At 35.6% G+C, this 21216-nt stretch overlaps 1 protein-coding gene and 1 pseudogene across 4 annotated transcripts in view; both read right to left on the minus strand.

Moving 5' to 3' along the window:
• The window catches only part of RBBP8 (RB binding protein 8, endonuclease), a 105553-nt gene that overhangs the window by 1948 nt on the left and 82389 nt on the right, over nt 1–21216 (minus strand). For 3 of the 4 annotated variants that reach the window (XM_090285736.1, XM_090285735.1, XM_090285737.1), the window contains 7 exons: nt 19779–20673; nt 19569–19695; nt 17499–17587; nt 16502–16619; nt 12395–12541; nt 6309–6378; nt 2795–2891 (listed from right to left, as the gene is read on the minus strand). In XM_090285736.1, coding sequence (XP_090141862.1) covers nt 2795–2891; nt 6309–6378; nt 12395–12541; nt 16502–16619; nt 17499–17587; nt 19569–19695; nt 19779–20673 — 1543 coding nt within the window. The remainder of the gene's footprint in view (nt 1–2794; nt 2892–6308; nt 6379–12394; nt 12542–16501; nt 16620–17498; nt 17588–19568; nt 19696–19778; nt 20674–21216) is intronic. The other variant, XM_090285738.1, reaches the window with a different exon arrangement.
• LOC150002764 (endonuclease III-like protein 1 pseudogene) lies at nt 15187–16084 on the minus strand (annotated as a pseudogene).

The following is a 21216-nucleotide window of genomic DNA, read 5'->3' on the forward strand; positions in this document are numbered from 1 at the left end:
TTAGTGCTGGTCTGTGAAATGTTTGCTTCACAAATGAAAAAGGGAGATTGTATTATAATGTAAATCAACATACTGCTTCCTTCATCAATAGTCTTACAATGGAAAAAATGCCAGCTGAACTTTATAACGTGCTTAGTGATGCAGCTGATTTATTTATTGGTGCAAACTCTTCTTCTTTGTCAGACCAGTAACAGAAATGCAGAGGCCTGCACTCTGAATAGCACTTTCCCAACTGTTATTTGGATATAATGTGTTTAAATAATTTTCCTATCCCTACAGTTTTTCAAAATAAAAGTTTAAAGCTTTGAATGCTACAGGCTTCATGACTTTCCCCTTAAACTGTACTTTTCCATTAGGATCAAAGGCATATAATTTTTTGTAAGTGCAATCCTAAAGATCCTAAACTTCATGCAAACAAGGATAAAACTTGTAGGTACAAACTGTACAGGTCTCAAGCTCTACATCTAAAGAAAACAAAGCAATAAAGTTTAGGAGAACACAAATATAGGATCATATAATCCAGCTAATTTCATTTTATAGCTGAGAAACTAAAAACCAAAGTGATACTTTACCAAAGATATCACCTATTGAAAGTGGCAGACTTAGAACTAAAGTTTAATGTAAGGGCTTTTTACACATTTTTCTTTTACATAGTTTAATTAAAAGCTTTTAGAGTATCTCTGAAACAACTTTTTTGTGGGTATCTTTTTCATCATTCTCAATGCCTTTGCTACTTTAGCCTGGGAAGTGGGATGGGATGACCTTAGAGAATCACAGTTATCAATCAATGTTGGAGAAACACTACCACCCAATTACAACATATTCAAAAACAACATAGGCTCGTGTGGTTGTAACACAGTGAGTAAGTGAGAGAGAGGAAGATGATTAAGTCAGAGAAAAAGTGGGATGCTAGAGTTTGCTGTCCTTGATAAGGGCTTTAAATTCTTTTTATTAGTGAGATAAGAAGACATTTAAGCGTTCCGGACAGAGGAGTGACATGATTTAACTTTTATTCTAAAAAGATCATTAGGAAAAAAAGTCCATTCACTGCTGTGTTAGAAGTACACCATGAAGAGAGAAGAATGAAAAGAAAGGAAGAATGGGTATGGGGGTATATGGGAACTCTCTGTACTTACTATTCAATTTTGCTGTGAACCTACAACTGTTCTAAAAAATAGTTTATTAATAAAAAAACAGACACAAGGAAGGCATCAGAAGTGACTTAAATAGTTTAGACTAGACACGATGCCTTGGTCTAGGGGGTAGTGGTGGAGATAATAAGTGACTGAAAATAGGTTATCTACTGAAGGCGCAATCAGTGGGATTTGCTGATAGATCAGTTATTGAGCTATGAGAGAAAGTGTAGAGGATAACTACAAGATTTGTTTTAAACAACTAGAAAAATGGGCATATTGCAGACACAGAGGTGAGGTATGGGAATTGGAGGTAAAAATTGAGTATGAGCTTCTGAACATGTGAAATCTGAGATGACTATTACACATCCACATGCACATTACATATTCCACACGTGGAATAGGCAATGGGATACATTTAGGAATTGCAAGCTTATAGAGAACATTTGAACTCATGGGACTGGCACTTCCACTTGTGGTCACAAGAGAGTAGATTTACCCTACTTTAAACTAAAAAAATGGAATAAAATGTATGAAACAATGTTTTTCAGAGATTGTAAAACAGACAGCACAGGAAATTATTCCTGAGAGAAGGAAAACAATTAATACTGTTTTTAGCAAAGGAAATTTTTTTCTAACTGATAATATTAGTTCCAGATTGTAAAGAGTTATGATTATAACTAAAAACTGGACCTTTACTTAGTGCAGACCATGTTCCTTAGTTTAGAAATCATGATATATTCAATTTGTGTGTAAAAACTCATATACAAGAGGTTTAGCTTATAGCGCTGAACTGCTTTCCAAAATAGTGATGTCAGTTTAAATCCCACTGTTAGTGTATGAGAGCTTATTTCTCACCAGATGCTTACCTGTATTGCAATCTAGTCACGCATAACTTTAATGCGCTTGGTTTTCAAATTTTTCAGCCCAGAGTTGTTAAAAAGGAAGTTTAAAAGAGAAAGTAAATTTTTGGAAGTTGACATCTGATAGCTAATAAATAACAGGGAAGAAATAAAAACAGCGTTTTTAAGAAAACACAGAACCTGCCTGGAACTATGTAGTGATAGGATGATTAGTACTAACTACATATTACAATCGTACTATCCAAGACAGCCAGTGTACAAAAGAAAAATATAACTGTGTTCTAAGGGTGAAGTAGAGTCTATTCATTACATTTGGTTTAGAAAGGAAAATGGGGGGAAAAAAGCTTATGGTTGTACCTGTTACTTAGAGGAAAAAACAAAAAACAAATGAGTATATGTCATTTCCAGAGTGCTGGTGTGAATAATAAATTTTATAGTTTCCTGTAGAAATATTAACCCCCCCCCAAAGTAAATATATAACAGCCTTTGCTGTAATGTAACCCAAGGGGGGAAAAGGACAAATATATATAGAAAAGAAAAATGCCACAAATGTCTTAAGGTGGTAATAAGAACTTGATCTTATAGACTCCAGACTCACTAATAAAAATCTAAGAGAATTAATGGCTTTCATTTTCATCTATTTATATCTCTCTGACCCCAGTCAATGTATTCTTTATTTATTTACTATGTTATTCCTGGCTTAAACTAGGTTTCTATGATATTTAAATCATGCGTTCATGATCCATAAAGCTTTACTATAAAAACTCACAACTGAACAGTATTGATAGCAGTACTTACAATTTCACATTCCTTACATGTGTGTCCAAGCAGTTTTCTTCTCTCTTCTTTCTTCCGAACCACCTCAATATGAGGAAAATTTTGTAAGCTAGTTTCTCTGGGGAAAAGATGAATTAAATTAAAAATTAATCTATTTGTTATTACAAAGATCGTTGGTTTAGGTTTTAAATTAACAAAGGTGAGAGCCCACGGGTAGAAATAATCCCAAAACATTCAATCTTCATTAACTATTTATTAAGTGCCCACTATACATGAGGTATTTTTATGAATATTTTTCTCAGAAAAGTTAACTACTACTTCTTATTTTTGCCTCTGACTGGCTGAAAGTAATTAACTAGGAGATAAAAATATAAAATAACCTAATTAAAAAGGAATATTATATTATTAAACTTAGGAACCAGTATTCTATACCATAACCAAGAAAGAGACTAAAGCTTCTGTTAACTTGGTTTTCTAAAACAAAGAACCTATATTTCAGGGCTAAACTACTCCCTGCCAAGGAACAGATTCATCTATTTGTATGTCATTCGCCATTTGCTCTAAAAACTTGTTATGCTGCTCCCATCCAGCCTACATCTTTCAAGTATTAGGCAAAATTATCATTTATATGTGTCTTTAAGTGGATCAGATCCTATTGGGAACTACTGGAAACCTAGGAAGTGTCAAAGCCACGGAGGTATGGATTTAAGAGGTAAGGAGTACTTTGGGAAGAAAAAGCCATGGAAGCAAAGAACATTTTTTAAAAATTAATATACCTGTATCCTACTTTTAAAAAACCCAATATAGAAAAATCCTAACTGACAAGATAGGTAAATAAAAATTATGTGATGACATATATATACATTAATAATAGAAACAACCCCAACAAGTTTAAACAGTCTAACTCACAAAAACTGATTTTTTAAAAAAAGACTTGCTGGTAACTAATGTATACTACTTGGAGGTATTTTGGTCATAAGCCCCTCTAGTTGGCAAGCACTTTTCTTCAAAAAAAGTTTTAATTGTTTTATTTCAAAGTATATTAAGTTATAGGCCCCTTTGTTCCTGAACCCAAGAACTCTCAAACTCTGGATTAATCTGTAATTAAAAAAGGGAGATCAAGAAAGGACAGACAGAAATATTGCTGTAACTATATTTTCAAATATGTATGAAATCTTAAGGTTATATAGAATGCAATTTGACCATATCCTGTCTTCTCAATACTATCTATTCTGTTTGTATGTATACTCTAACACAGCAGCAAATCAACTAGTAAACTGGCTTCTGTAGTAGACCTCAAAGCATCACCTAAAAGGTTACTAAGCTTCTTGTCTCTGGCACACACAACCCATCTTCCAAGGGTTTGCTAGTATTCTCAGTGAGGAAAGGAACTACATTAACTCTGATACTTCTACCATCCCTACATATTTATCCCCCTCCTGTATCTCCAAGATATCTAATAGTTTCAGAATAAATAAAAGTACTCACATATTTTTTTAAAAGGCAGTGAACCTCTCTATAATAAACCATTTGAAATGACAGTCTTTACTCTGTAATCTTACTTCTAGAACTCTATACCAAAAATGCACAGGTGAAAACTTGAAAAGAGAATGCACAAGGCTATTCATCGCGGCACTATGCATTCTAGCACAACTGTGAACAACCCAAAAGCTCATTGCTAAGGAATCAACTATGGTACAGTCAATAAAGTACTATGAATCCAAAAAAAGAAATGAGGAAAGCACTATATATTAAGATGAGTGATTTAAATAAAAACAGGAAAGTAGAGAAAAGCATATATAGCATTCTACCATTTGTCCAAGGGGGGAGAGACTGTGGCTACAAATTTCTGTACTGATTTACACACACACACACACACACACACACACACACACACACACACACACACAAACGAACAAACTTGGTTTTAGTTTTTTAAATAGATAGGAAACCATCAATTTTAAACAAATGGTAACCTTCAGGGGTAAGAAGCTAACAGGGTAAAACTAACAGACACAAAGTTAGACTTATTTGAATATACCTTGCTTTGTAGCCCCTGGTGCTATGTACATAATTTACTTAATTTCAAAAAGAATTAAAGATAAAAAAATTTCTAAGAAATAAAAAGCAAAATAAAACAAACTTGGGTACTGAGTTGGTGGCACAACTACACAGAACACGATGATCCAAAATGACTTTAAAATACAGTGAATTGACTGTTTAATTCTGATAGGATATATCTTCAAAATAAAAAGACACAAAAAAGCCTTAAACCATGTTTCTAAATCATATTCTTGGTGACAGTCTATATTATTCTGAGACTGTTTTATGTGTACATTGTAGAAGAAAGTTAAGTGAGGAATGATGTTAATGGCACCAAAAACTGGAATTCTCAGGTGGGAAAGTAGGAAATTACATAAAAATCCTGTAGTCATGAGCTTGAATTGGAGCTATCAGTATAAAAAAGCGTATTTCATCTTAAAAGACAAAATGAAATAAAAACTTTATTTTTAACTCTGTCCACCTAAAAGGTCTAGAAACAATGACGAGCAGCTGCAATGAGCAACCCTAGTGGCTAAACTTTGGCCTAAATACCATTTTTCACTAAAAAAAAAGAAAAGAAAAAGAAAAGAAAACAAAAACAAGAAAACTAGGGCTCTGGGAGAAATGATAGATTCTAGGCCTATGGCAGAAAGTATATAAGGGACATCTATCATACCAGAAACAAGGAAACTATGAAAGATGACTAGAGTAGTATCCATTCAGAGGCTTCGAGTGGGCAAAGATGAGACAATTTCAATTGTCAATAAGTATAATAACTACAATGGACCGAAACATCAAAGATATACAAATCCATGAGTTCATAATGATAAACTTAAAACACTCCCATCACATCTGAGATGCTAGGATACTATTTCTTTGAAAAACTAGTACATAAAGAAAAAAAATTAATCATTTGGCTACAAAATGACTGCTTTGATCTATTAAGTCTTACAGGCATCAATAAAATTTACCTTGGTCTGTCAGAGTGACTCAATTTGTCATCATCATAACTTAAAGGGAAAAAAAAGCACAAATTTTTTGAATGAATTTCTATGCCGTAATTCACTTCTAGAAAGAATAGCACATGATTGAGAATTACAGAATTTAGCAGAATGTAGCACTATGATTCAAAGTCAACTTGCTTTGAAGGTTTAAAAATCCTTATAATTCTGAAGCACAACCTAAGGCTTACCACCTAAAGTCTTATACTATATAAAAGTTACAGTATACAATTTAAAAAGTTTCCAAAGTTCTTATAAACTTCACAATAAGAGTATTTGTTATAATAAAGCAGAGGAAATAACTATTACTATAATAAAAAAAAAAGGGTAGTGGTGGTAAAAATTTCCCTATAATTTGTCACTCTTATAAAGCTTGAGTTCCAGTTTTGTTAGGGTCATAAAGTAAATGAAACACATTGTATTATGTTCTGACAAAGAAAGCTCTGTTTTACTTCCAATCACATTGCTAATATTTATCAAGACGAACTTACCTTTCATCATCTCTAAAATATGGCTCCACAAATGCTTTCTGTATGACTTTATCTTGTTTATCACCATGAACTGTAAACAAAAGGAGCATACCACAAACTGAATGCAGAATTACTAAGAAATAATTAGCTTCTTGGGGAGGACTGGGGGTGGGTGGGGAGGATATGTGCCAAACCTTCCATTTTCATTGGGTTTCATACTCTAGACCCCTGGGCAACTCGTTTAACTTTTTTTATAACTAAATTTCTCCTTTTTTTTATCATCTGCATAATGAGCAGAGTACTAATTATTTCACCTCAAAATTACTACTAAAGAGATAAAACTTGTATCTATAAAAGTATTTTAGACTTAAAAGCTATATGTAAGTCTCTACAAACATGGAAGAGAAACTAAAAAAGAAAAAAAGGAAAAGGCTCCAATATAGTCTTTTATAAAAGTATTTTAAACTTTAAAAGAACTACTCTATAATTTAACACCAAACAAGACACCTTTTAATATGTTTCACTTATTAGTCCTATTGATTTTTAGACTGTGTCTCTAAGGTAGGTTATAACTAGGAAATAAAGAGATTAAAAATTTTATCAGAAAATTGAATAAGGACTAGAAAATAAGCACTAGAGTTCATGGACCCTGAATAACAAGTTGTCTAGACTCGGACAGCCAACTTCTATCATCTGTTCAAATAATCAAAATTTACTAAGCATTGTGCTAAGTTCTGGACATGAGGTGTAGAACAAGAGACCAGGTCTCCTGTCCTTGTGGAGTTTACATGCAGTAAGGGAAACAGATCTTAAGCAATCAGATAGTTATACATTAAGCAGACAACTAAGGCTTATCTGAGGAAGAACATGTAAGGTGGTAACTGATGAATAACAAGATAGCCATGGGAAGAGGTAGGAGTGGGGAAATGTTCTAGGTAAAGGTCCTGAGATAGGAAAATGTTTATAAGTTATAAAATCTAAGAGAAAACCAGTGTGGTTGAGATTTAGGAAAGAAAGGGAGATTTTGGAGGAGATAAGGTTGGAGACATGGGCAGGTGCCAGATCACACTGGACCCTGGAGGCCCAAAGGAGTTTGAATTTTATTGTAAAGTGCAATAGAAAGCCACCAAAGACATTTTTTAAAAAGAGTCTACTTTACTGAGGTATAATTTACATAAAAAATATACTGATTTTAAGTGTACTATAATTATGACAAATGCATATTCCAATGTAGCTGCTACCCAAATCAAGACAAAGTACATTTCTACCACCCCTGAAAGTTTCCTCCTATACCACTCTTGCACAAGAACGCTTTCTTATGTCTCCTCGTCCTCCATACTCACTGATTTGCTTTTCATCACCATAGCTTAGTCATGCCTATTTTAGAACTTCATATTAATGGAATTTTATAGTATGTAGTCTTTTTGACCTTTTGCAGTTTTCTAATTCAAGTTTTGGTGATTCATCCATGTTGTTGAGACTAGTAGTTCCCTCCTTTTCATTGAGAAGTAGTATTCCTCATGAGTGTGAGGTTGAAGTGCATCATTCCAAAAGCCCACCATTCCAAACAACAGCCTGGAATGAGGCAGCTTACCTCCCCCTTCCCCTAGCTGACCTACCTCCACCAATCCCCGAAACCAAACGAGTATACTATAATTTCCATTTATTTGCCTGCTGAGGGACATTTGAGTTGTTTACACTTTTGAGCTATTATAAACAGCATTGTTATGAACATTCCTGAACACATCTTTCTGTGAGCATGTTTTTATTTTCCTTGGGTGTATACATAGGAGAGGAATTTCTGGGTCACAGGATAGGTATATGCTTAAATTACAGAAAACTGACCAACCTTGATAAAGCTGTTAAAAAAACCCACTGAATTGTTTTCCAAAGCACAATTTTATCATCCCACGAGCAGTGTATAAGAGCTCCAGTTGCTCTTCACCCTTGCTGATGCTAGATATTACCAGACTTTTTAACCATTTCAGCAGGTGTGAAGTGGTATTTTTGTTCCTGATATCCTCATATGCTAATTTGCCATTCAAATAGCTTCTTCCCATTGAAAGGTTTTTAAGCAAGAAGATAATACAAGCCAATTTACATTTAAAATAACTCACTTTTGATTCTCTGTTAGAGACTGAACTAGAGTGGAAAAAATAACTGATATAAAAGACCAGTTAGGAGGCCTGTCATAGAACTGATAGGAGTGGTTTAGATGAGGATGGTGACTACAGAGATGAAGTGTTATGAAATACATTCTGGAGATAGGACTGCCAGGGTATCAGATTGGGCACAAAGGAGAGGTGAAAGAAAAAGTCAAATATGACTCTCACATCTCTATCTTTGGTAAGTGTGAGGATAGGTAATAAGATTTAATGAGATCCAGAAAGGCAGGGGAAGACCAAATTTGGGTGGAAGAATAAAGATTTCTAATTTGAATATAAGTAGTTTGGATTGAAATCTGGGGTTCAGAAGAGAGAGGATGAGGCTGGAAGCATCTTTTTCATTTGGCTCCAGAGCAGCATATACTCTCAGTTCCCTCATACTTCACTAGCTGCAGATCCTTCTCAATTTCCTTTGCTGGCTCTTCTTTGTTTCTCTTTCTAAAGTTGCCATACCTCAGAGGTAAGAACTCGAAATGCTTCTCTTTCCTATTTATTTCGATATGTACTTTGATGATCTCATTCAGTTTCATGGCTTTAAGCACCATCTACTCGCTGTTGACCTCCTGCATCCCAAAATTATTTCTCAACAAACATTAATTGCCTACTAAACACTTCCGTTTGAATGTCTAGTTTAACATGTCCAGAATTAAGCTTTTGATAGCCCCTCCCAAACTTGCCCCTTCCTATGAGGGAAGACTTGGTAGAACTTTTTGATATAAGGGTCAAGAAAATGAAATAAATGAACAATAAGTCCTAAATTATACGCTGGTGACTAGGAAAAATAAAAACATCTGAAAGGTCACTTGGTAGGTAATAAATGGAACTTGGCTTAGTATGTTCAATTTAAGCTGCTGAAGAGACAAAAATGTAGCAATACTAAGAAATGCAGGACTGGGATTCATTAGAGAAGTCAAACTAGAGGTACAGATTTGGGATAATTTCAGAGGTAGTGAAAAAAGGCATGAGAGAAAACGAATGTGAGGGAAAAACCAGAGTTTTGGGGATACTTAAGAAAAAAAAAGTTGTCAAGAGTTCAAAAGAACTGTGCAGCACTATTACAAAAGCTAAGTGAAGAAATTCTGGGATGCTTAGGACGAATGTAACTTTAAAAAAACAAAAAGAAATTAATTATATCTTATAAAAGAATATTCTCTTTCTCTGAAGAGAAACCAATTTGCAAAAGTCTCTTCTTGAGGGGAAAAAAAGTAAATTGAACAGCTGGAGATTTTTATCACAAAATTTGCTTGACCAAGTTTTTGCCATAGACCAAGCAAGCAAAACATGCTGTTCTGTGTCTGCATCTAGGGTTTCATTCACTTTGAGCTCAGACTTGTCATTTTAAAAACCTGATAAAAGCACAAGGAAAAAATAATCAAGATAGACTGTATCACAGCAGAAGATGTGATCATTTAAACCAGCATAAAAAAACCTTTGCACAAAATTTAAAAATCTGACAGCTTTGCTCACAGGAAGGAAATACGGATAGATATTTAGCAGGAATTTTAACTAATTTTCAATTCAGACCATCTACCTAAGAGCTTCATTTAAGAGTATTCTTCTTTTGATTGCTACCCTACATTACAAAGTACTGCTTCTAATAAAATGAATCTTAAGAAGAATATACATACAGAGATAAGGACTTCTGGCCAAGATGGAGGCATAGACAAGACACGCTGCGTCTCCCTCAACAACTAAGAAGGAATACAACTACCTCAAAACTAGAAACAACCAGAAGTTTCAGAAAATCAAACTGCATGGAAGTCCAGCAAACAAAGATATAAGGAAGAAATACTTATCCAGACAGGTAGGAGGAGCAGAGCCGGGGCAGAGAGGGGATGGTGTAGTGGCAGCAGCAGACTGGCAGAAAATGCAGTCACACATTTTAAAAAGTCAGGAGGGAAACCAGGGGAGCGTTCCCAGCTCCTCACTGGACCTCACAGCCCACGGTCCCAGCACCGGGGAAAATCAAGCCTCATTGCTTCTGACTATGCAGACCAGTGGGGGTTGGGGTGGAGGCAGAAACTGCTGGTCTCAGCAGAGTCTGCTTCTTTAAAGGGCCCCCATGGTTCTACAATGTCCGCAGACCCACCCACTCTGGGAACAATAGCCAGGGCAGCAGATAGAGGGGTGCCAGTCCAGTGCGGAAGTGGGAGAGCTGCCTGGAAAAGGGGCGACTGCTGGGTCCCTCTTGGACCCCTCCCCCACAGACAGCATCACAACGTGGTGAAACAGGTTTCCCTGTATTGACGAATCTCTAAGGCTCCGCCCCTTACAACATAACAGGAGGGACAGCTGTACCTGGGACACAGAGGCAAACAAACACAGGAGCCTGTCAGAATGAGAAGACAGAGAAGTATGGCCCAAAAGGGGGAGCAGATCAAGTTTCCAATGGGAGAACTAAGCGACGAGGAGATAACCAACCTAACAGATGAGGATACAGACAACCTAACAGACGCAGAATTCAAAACACTGGTGATAAAGATGCCCACATTCTTGACAGATATGCTTGAGTATGGCAAATGCATAAGAGAAGAAGTGAAGGCTATGCTAAGGGAAATGAAGGAAAATCCACAGAAAACCAATGGTGAAGGGAAGGAAACCAGGGTTCAAATCAATGATTTGGAACATAAGGAAGAAAAAAATCAACCAGTGCAGAATGAGGAAGCAAGAATTGAAAAAAAGGAGGAAAACTTCCCAAATTTTGTGAGGAGATGGACATACAGCTCCGGGAAGCACGGAGGGTCCCGGGCGAGCTGGACCCAGAGGGGACCACACCAGGACGCATCATGACTGAGATGCCAAAGGTGAAAGATAAAGGCAAAGTCCTGGGGACAGCAAGAGAGAGGCAGAGAGTTGCCTACAGGACTATCAGCTGATTTCTCAGAGGACACTTTGCAGGCAGGAAGGGACTGGCAAGCAGTATCCAATGTGAGAAAAAGCAACCAAGATTACTCTATTCAGCAAAGCTATCATTTGGAATGAAAGGGCAGCTGAAGTGCTTCCCAGACAAGGTGAAGTTAAAGGAGTTCATCATCACCAAGCCATTATTATATGAAATGTCAAAGGGACTTAAAAAAAGATCAAAACTATGAACACTAAAATGACAACAAATTTACAAGTATCAACAACTGAATCTAAAAAATAAAAAGAAAATCCAACTAATCAAACCAGAATAGAAACAGAATCATAGGTATGGGGGTCATGTGGAGGGTTATCAGCTCTAAGAGGAGAGGGGGAGAAATTGGGAAATGGCTCAGGGACTAAGAAGCATAATCGGTTGGTACAAAATAGACATAGGGATGTTAAGAACAATATAGGAAAGGGTGAAGCCAAAGAACTTATATGCACGACCCATGGACATGAACTAAGAGGGGTGGGACTGCTGGAGGGAAGGGGGGTACTGGGTAGAGGGGAACAAAGGGGAAAAAAGATTGGAACTACTGTAACAACATAACAAAATATACTTTAAAAACACACATACATACATACAAATACATATATATATTTACATTAAGTATTTTGTCTGGAAAGGTAAAGCATTCAAGCAGGACATAAGCCTGAATTTTCTGCAAATTTTCTTTTCACCTTATTACAATCATTAATTTATTATTTTTAAAAGTTTCTCAAAAATTTTATAAACTTTATGCATATATTATAGAGGACTCTACAGTATCGAATCAAGATTAATTTCTAAGTCTCCAGGAGTATCTTATGGTTATATAAGATGTTAACATAAGGGGAAGCTGAGTGAAAGGTACAGGGGAACCCTCTGAACTATTTTTATAATTCTTCTCAAAGAGAAATCTGTGAAACATAAATTTATACAAGCAACATGAAACTTTGTTAATATAACTCATCCAGTTTCTGTTAAATAGCCTGATGACTTAATTTACTGAACTCAGTGTAACCAAGAAGCCATAATTAGAAAGAAAACAGCCTTACTGTTTGGTTTCTTCGTGGTAGCTGACAACTCCTCCTCTTCCTCTGCTACTTGGGGATAGCTATCTGCCAAACAGGACTCATAGTCTTCATGTGTTGTCCGATCAAACATATCTTCCAGGCTATCATTCATTTTTCCTTCTCCATCTACTTAAAAGAGCATTGACTCAGGGCAACATGCTAGCTTTTTGCTTTCTATATAGACCAAGGTGAAACTTGTAGTAATTGCCACAAAAGAATTCAGATGTGCATTGGGCAAGACTAAACCCCCAAGTCTAGGTAGTTAATGTACAGTCACAAAACCATTATGTCGTGACTTTTAAAAGTATTTTTCTCCCTATCAGGTCATGTATATGTAATTTATACTAAACCAAAAGGAGTTCTACCAAATAAACTGTGAAGAATAGAATATATATCATAATGAATAAAAAAATACCATTTAAGTAAAATGTATATAAATAGCTGACATTAAAATTTCTATAGAATTTTGCTTACCTGAATACTTTTCTAATATGGCAGCATAAAAAGTATTTTCTTGCATTATCACTAACACTTGGTATATAGTGAATTCAATTCTGTATTTGACATGAAAAGTGCTAAATCGATCTTCAGAGTACTAACTACATTTCCCATTATATACTCACAATTTTAAAAACACCAGAATTTACTAAAAGACAGAGAAGCACACTCAGTTGGCTAAGAAATATGACAGAACAGAAACCTATTGAGATTACTGTAGTAAAAAACTGCCATCTCCCCCAATCTGTGGTGCTGATTTTATCTTTTTCTAGCAGGTACCATCATTGACTAGCATGTCACATATTTGCTTGTTTCTTCCCTAAGAGAATTTAAGTTCCATGAGGTAGATACCTTTGTTCTGTTTACTCATTGTCTCCAGTTCCTGGAACACTTCTTGGTATAGGATTACAGCTTGATATTTACTGAATAGTTAAACATTTGTTTATTTTTTATTTTGAGAGTCAATTTTCTATGTGCCAGGCAGTGTGCTAGCATTTCCAAAGAATTCTGTATATCCTGTTAGTGAAACATAGTAAATCACTAATCTTTTTTTTTTTTTTTGGTTCGATTTCTATAAAATACTTGACTATATCCTTCTGATCTTCCTATCATAACATTTGTAAGTCTTAACAGAGTAGGGATACAAAAAACCTTTCTCTGAGTTCAAATATTAGCAGCTATTGGGAGTTTTTATTGGTGTTTTATTTTTAACCATTTCTAAGTATTAAAAAGGTTTACCTTATGGGTAAAACGGGCAGATTGTTTTTTCCAAATACAGCCTCAGCAATATCTCCTATCCCATGTGCTATTCTTACAGCATGACCTTGACACTACTCCCACTGAGTAGTGAGGGCCCTGTGTCTCTTGCTCTGAACCTAGGCAGGTCTTTGTGACACTGTGGAACTGCTGAAGCCAGATCATAAAAATGTCATTCATTTCTATCTTGCTTTTGGGATCCTCACTTGGAAACCTCACCTCCATGTGATGAGAAGGCTTAAGCCAGCCCCCATGGAACGATCATATGGAGAAGCCCTGAGACTGAATGAGGAGAGATGCCACGTTACCCCTAACTGTCTAGCCCTCTGCGCTTCCATCTCCAGCCACTAGCTGCCTACAACTGCATGAGATACCCTGAGACAAAACCATGTAGCCAAGCCCTTCCCGAATTACAAAGCCATAGAAACTATGAAAGATAAGAAAATGTTTGTTGTTTTAATCCTTTAAATTAATGAATTAATTTATTATATATCAATAGTACACACAACACCTTATTTAGCCAAAATTATTTGTTGAAACTCATTAGTTGAAGTTCCAATCTCACTTCTAGATGATATTTGCTTCAGATATTTTGGGGAACTATTATGTTCTTTGAATCAAGTAGATAAATTTGAAGCCAAAGTAGTCATACTTTAGTTTTTCCCTTTCCTTCAAAAATGAGAAAAACATTATCAGAAGCTGGAATCATGAACAAAATAATCTTAAAGTATCTTCTCAATAAGAAAATTATTTGTGTCATTGAAACAATACATCATTGCTAAGGTTTTTCTTTTAATAGGTACTGGCCTCTAACAACTCAGGCAGCCAGCTACTTGATCTTAGGGAATAGTTATTCATTCTAAAGAACAAAGAATTAAGGCAAAGTATTAAAATTTTCTCTCTTACTGCATTTAGGGAAGCAAGAGAAAGGTGTCTCAAAAGAAGCTAGAACAAGAATAGCTATTTTATTCTTTACCCCTGAGCAGGTAGACTACAGGATATTCAGCTGAAGACAGAGAATGCAAATATAGTCTGAATGTTCTCAGTGTCCAACAGATGATGGTTGGGAAATGCCTCTGCTTTTTACTGCATCCCCAAGTAGTAGGTCTTACACCTTCAATTCATAAGGGTGATAAATAAAACTAGTCCCAGTCTAGCTGATCTCATGTCATAAGCTTCTTTAGTTAGGAATATTGCTAAGGTGGTGCTAACCAAAATCCTTCCATTGTTCCCACCTCTTTTGGAAAATCAAGGCTTTAGATGAAGATTTAACAGGTTCTCAACACAAAGGGTCATAGACCCCTAATTTGGCTAAATTCCCTTTTCTGTAGAAGCAGAGAATGGCAAAGTAACTATTGTTCTTAGTTTACTGCTAAATTGCAAATCTTCCTGATTCTTTTCAGTAGGATCTCCCATTTTTGCCTTATGAAATTGCTTTATAAAATTGTGTTTCTAAACCAGGACTCTCAAGATTCTCTTTTACATTTTTTACAAAAAAATTATCTAAACCAAGGATCAGCAATTTTTTCTTTCTTCTTTTTCTTTTTTTGCAAACCCCCAGGTTGTGACTAGCCAGCAAAGTTGCAGAACAGACACAGCCTTCTGAGCCCCTTTGCAGCGGGGCACAGGGTCTGAGTGAGGCAGGCCTGGCAGCATGAGTAGATGGGCAGACAGGTCTGCATAGGTGTTCTCTAGGGACTTAGTCACCTTCTTCATCCACCTAAGTCAGATGTCGATTCTGTGCACGTGTGTCCACTGTGATGCCCAACACAGTACTCCAGGACACAGCAATGGCCAAGAGTACCATTTTGGGCCTAATGTCTGGCAGTGCCACCAGCTCTGCCATAGAGGCTGTGATGTCCCCACCACAGGTCTGTTTGATGTACTGCACCCTATTTCTCCAGAAGCCCACAGGGTAGATAAGTGTGCCTGGCATGCTGTCATCTGTCTACAGGATGTCACCCACCATCAGGCCCTGGGCCCATACCCACTGCATGCCACTGCTGTCCCCTGCTCTTTGGTCTTGCTGTAGGGTATCAGCGACAGCAGCACATAGTACCTCCACAGCATTGGGGCGCACTGGGGTTATAGCAGTGCTCAGCCCTCAGCTGGTCCACAGGCATGTCTTTCCCACTCCTCATGGTATGAAGGTTTGCCAGCTGCTGCTGCCAGTCCTGAGCCTCCCAGCTTGGCACCTTGAGAGGCTGGGTCCCCTCTCCTTTCTCAACATCTGAGGCCTCATTGGCCATATTAAGGCTTGGTGCCTTCTGCTGATGCTTCACAGGGCAGTGACTTTTCCTTTCTTCTGTAGTCACCTCTCCCCTCCAGAGTGGCAGAGCACTCTCCCCAGCCCCTGCTTCCTGGCCCCAGATCTCCCGCTCTGGCTGTGGTCATCATCCTCATGCCTGTGACATTCATGCCGAACATGCAAACTTCTTCAAGGTCATGGAGTAAATATTTTATGCCTTGGGGCCAGTCAGGTCTCTACAGCAACTTTTGACTCTGCCATGTCAACAAGCAGTCATAGACAATATATAAACAAATGAGTGAGGCTGTAGTCTCATAAAACTTTATTTATAAAACTGGCAGCCAGCTGTGGTTCGCTGACCCCTGGAAACAATTTGAATTCTTTCTAAAGTAAAATTGATTTTGGCTAAAAATTTTTATTCCTTTGAAATATTGAAACTAAGCTTTACTAACAGAAATCTGATATCATAACAGGGAAAAAAGCCACCTAGTTCATGGTGAAGAGATCACCTGTGCTTATCAATGCAATGGTATGACTATAAACTTCCCTCCATATTTTGATTAAAATAATTTAAAAAAATATCTTACTTGGACTTTTGTCTCCCTTCTGCTCTTGCTTCTTCATTTTTAAAAGCACAGTTTCACTAATCAACGTAGAGTCCATGTCCACTGTCTCTCCTCCTGCTAATCTTGACTGACTGCCATCCTGGATATTTAAAAATTAAAAATTTAACAATTATCCTTTTATGGCTTTATATTTACTTTAAAAATATTTCTAGTAAAAAATACATACCATAAATTTTACCATTTTAACCATTTTTAAATGTATACTTTAGTAGTATTAAGTTATACTTTTATCTTTTAGAAATGCAGACAGATTCAGATTTTATTGCTTGTAAGACATTTTAGCTTCAATATATAAGCATCTTCTCTCAACCCTAGAAAAGGGGAACTGCTACCAAAGAAGGGAGACTTACAGAGCACCGCACTCCCTCAGCTTCCCCTTTCTCTCTCATCCACTCTGCCTCACAGGAGCGGACATCAATGTGCACAAAGAAGAACAATTTCATAAATCAAACCTGATTTCTTAATAGATATATCTACTTTAACAACTGTTAAATACTTTATTAATATACTACCAAGTAAGAGAACTTCTCAAACTATATAAACCTTAAATATAAGCCAAACAAGTCATTTCTATTTTGAATTTTAAATTAAAAAATAAATGTTTTATAAACTCTAGTCAATTGGGAAAATAAAAATTTTTTATTGATGGTACGTTATTTTAAAAGTTAATCAAAGCATATGATGAATTGTTTTGATAATTATTTAAAATAAATAACTAGCATTTTGTATTATTTCAAAACTTTTTTCAGCAAAAGCCTCTAAGTCAGAAAGTATTATTACTCTTTCAAAGATACTATAAAGTTGGAAGAATAAGTGCTTTTGTTTCTTAGTTTTCTAAATAAATAAACGTAGGTTTTAAGAGGTATGCAATTACCTCCAGGTCACAGAGTGGGGTAAGAGAGTGACAGAGAGTTCACTAGAATGATGATGTGGGCTTTGGATTTACTTTCTAACTTACCTTTGTATCTGTTACAGTAATATCCATTTTATACTGAGAAAGGTCTGCTCCTGGGTCTATACTCCACTGAATATTTTCAAAGGATACATCTTAGATAAGGAGGAAAAAGATATACAATTAAGAACAGATTTAAAAAATTCTCATCACTTTAAAACAGTATGGGACAGAGAGAATGGGAGAAAAGTTTTGCAAATCATGTCTGGTAAAGGACCTGTATCTAAGATATCTAAAGAATTCTTACAACTCAATAATAAGACAAATACCTCAATTAAAAATGAGCAAAAGATCTTTTAAAAAAAATTATTTATTTATTTGTTTATTTTTAGAGAGAGGGGAAAGGAGAAAGAGAGGGAGAGAAACATCACTGTGTGGTCGCCTCTCACTTGCGCCCCCAACTGGGGACCTGACGTGCAACCTAGTCATGTGCCCTGACTAGGAATCGAACCAGTGACACGTGGCTCACAGCAGCCAGGTAAAAATAAGCAAAAAATTTTAATAGGCAGTCCTTGAAAGAAGATATACAAATGGCCAATAAGCACATGAAAAAATGTTCAACATCATTAGCCATCAGGGAAAGGCAAATCAAAACTACAATGAGATACCACTTCATACCCAATAAGATGGCCTGAATCAAAAAGATAGATAATAACAAGTGTTGCTGAGGATGTGGAGAAACTGAAACCTTCACATTCTGCTGTTGGGAATATAAAACGATGTAGTTGCTTTGGAAAACAGTTACATAGTTCCTCAAAAGGTTAAACACAGAGTTGCAATATGGCCCAGCAATTCTACTACTATGTATAACTAAAAAAAAAAAAAAAAAAAAAAAAAAGAAAACATACATCAACACAAAATTGTACATCAATATTCATAATGGCATTATTCATAACAGTAAAAAAAGTAAAATAGTAAAAAAAAACACAAAAATTATATGATTTCATTTATATAAAAACCCTAGAAAAGGCAAATCTATAGAGACATGAAGTAAATAGTTATTGCTTAGAACTGGGGAAGAGTAATGGGGAATGAAGAATGATTGCTAATGGATGCTGTTCTTTCTGTTCTTTTGGGGATGATGAAAATGTTCTAAACTGAGACTGTAGTATGGTTGCATGACTCTGGGAGTACAAGAAAAACCACCATGTGATTTTTATGTCAATAAAAAATTTCTAAGTTAAAATTGTAACATTTTTTAAGGAACTTTCAATGTATGTAGATATACATGACAACTACATAAAGTATAGTTATAGAACATAAAGTGGTTCAATATTAACTCTAAGTAGATTATGAAAGATCAAGTAGGTATATACTGTATTTATTAGAATAATTATAAAAAACGATTTAAACAAAAGGAGAGTGAAAAATGTTTTTATAGAGACTGAAACTCTTGATGGAATAACAGCTAAAGAATGTGCTTCAGAAAAAAAAGAAAATAAACCCAGAATGAAGAAACAGCTTTCTAATGAAAAATAAAAACTACTGCATAAGTACAAAAATATTTGATGGCTAAAAAACCCCCAAAGACTCCTGTTAAACACAGCTGATTTATGAAAAGATTAACATATATACTATATAAAGCAAACAATGGTTTCAAACTAGAAGCTGAAAAATCCATGTAAGTGTCTATATGTATATGTTGATAGATATACATGTAAATGCAAAGAAAAAAAAAAAACAGGCTATCTATGGGGCTGAGGAACAAGTTTTGGATAATGAAAATTCTACTTTACATATTTTAAAATTCTGTGTAAGTTTTTTAGAGCTTTGTAAAGAAAATAAGAAGTAACTACATAAAATAGGTAAGTCCATAAAATCACCTATAAAAGTAGGTATTAAAGATCCCAATTCATTTTTTATAAAAGCACAAGAGAAGGATAATCACATGTAAAATGAACCCAATGAAAATTATTCTGTAAACATAGAAATGTGCAGGAAGAAAATATTTTCTCCCAAAAGAATTCAATCTATCCAAAGAATGTAAATAATATACATAATTAAGATATTTAGTATCTTAAATAACACATCAAGATAATATACAGAGAGTGGAAGTACTATGCATAGTGCACATACCTTGATTGTTTTGTAGAGACTTTGTTTTAGTGATTCTACATGGATTTAACTGAAGAACTGATGCAAGTTCACATGCTCCATGAACAGGCCTGGTTTTTATTCTTACTGGCTCATGAGAACCAGCGCCCTAAAACACAGGTGAATTATTAGCATCTATGTGAAATCACAAATAATCATATAAACAAAAAACCTTGAACATTTAACACAAACCTTCACGTCATCAAAAAGATTCTCTGTCTCCAAACTTTCATGTGGATGTAGAGGGATTTTAAAGATAGGATTTTCTTCCTTTATTTGTAATGGTGTTTTGTTATCCGGGGAGGATTTACTCAGGGGCTGGAGGATGTACTCCTGTAAACAGGGCTCCTCTGGGGAGTCTTTGGTTTGCACACAGCTCCCACTCAAGGCCTTGCGGCTTGAGGAAGAGCTCTTTGGAATGGGCTTCAAAGCCTCGAAGAGAGTCACTTGCCTAAATCCGATTTTAGAGGTCTCACTTCCTTGGCTTTTCTCTTGACACTGAATAGCTGAAAACCGATCAGACAGATCCAGAGGTTTATCCATCACATAGTCTCCATTCATAGAAGAATGACTATCCATTGGAAAAGGAAAAGCATTTTCTTTATCAAAAGAGGCTTGGGAGCAGCTTACTTCATCTTCACTTTCTTCCTCAATTTTCTTCCTTTTGGATGTTTTGTAGCCTAATGATTTCAGGGGTACCACACGTTTATCTTTATCAGTAATAGCATTTTTAATGTGATCAATACTATCCTGTTCACTTATAAATTCGCTTATATTTTTATTTAAAAGCATCTGTTTATTAGAAGACTGGTTAATGATCTTTTTCACTTCGGACCCAAGATTATGATGTGTGAAAAGGAAATTATCTTCAGATTTTGATCTAGTTTTCTCTGATCTAGAATTAGAATTGCTGCTGAAAGGTGCTGTTTTCAGATTGCTTTTTCTCCCAGTCTCTAAAAGAGAAGGGGACAGACTTGTATTCAAACCAAAACTACTTTTCACATTAGAGGTAGCTCCAAATACAGGAGATGATACCCGAGTAGTTATTTCTTCTTCGGGAGGAGTCTCTGAATTAGGATCTGCAAATCTAAGAAAATAAAAGAGTGGTAAAACTTTTTTCTGATTAAAGAAATAGGGTAAAAATTAAAAGACAAGCTTGATGAGAAACCATATGCTAATATAGAATTATTAATAATAAGGTCTTATCTACATATTATAGATATATGATTCACCGGCATTTACAATAGGGTATAGTTGCTAACTTCTCTTCCTTTAGCTGACAAAAAGCAGAGAAAACCAATACAGTCATTCTATCTCAACACCTATAAACATTTTCCTAAATAATTTAAATAACTTCACTATATAAGAAAATCATATTTTAATAAATTCCACTGGGGACCCAATTTCGTTTTTTGTTATAAAATCTTGTCATGAGTAACTCCAAGAAACAAAATTCTTATACTATAGAACTAAACATAAATTAATAAAACATCCTGCCTCTAGCAGAGGAGACAGCTATGGTAGTAGAAAGAGTATTAGGTTTGTCTGAAGATGGGGGATGGATAAGAGTTCTGCCTCTAGTACTGAATAGCTATGTGGCCTTAAAAAAGACATTTAGACTCCTGAAGAA

The sequence above is a fragment of the Furipterus horrens genome, unplaced genomic scaffold (genome assembly GCF_987537825.1).
Source record: "Furipterus horrens unplaced genomic scaffold, mFurHor1.1.pri manual_scaffold_8, whole genome shotgun sequence".
NCBI classification, from domain to species: Eukaryota; Metazoa; Chordata; class Mammalia; order Chiroptera; family Furipteridae; genus Furipterus; species Furipterus horrens.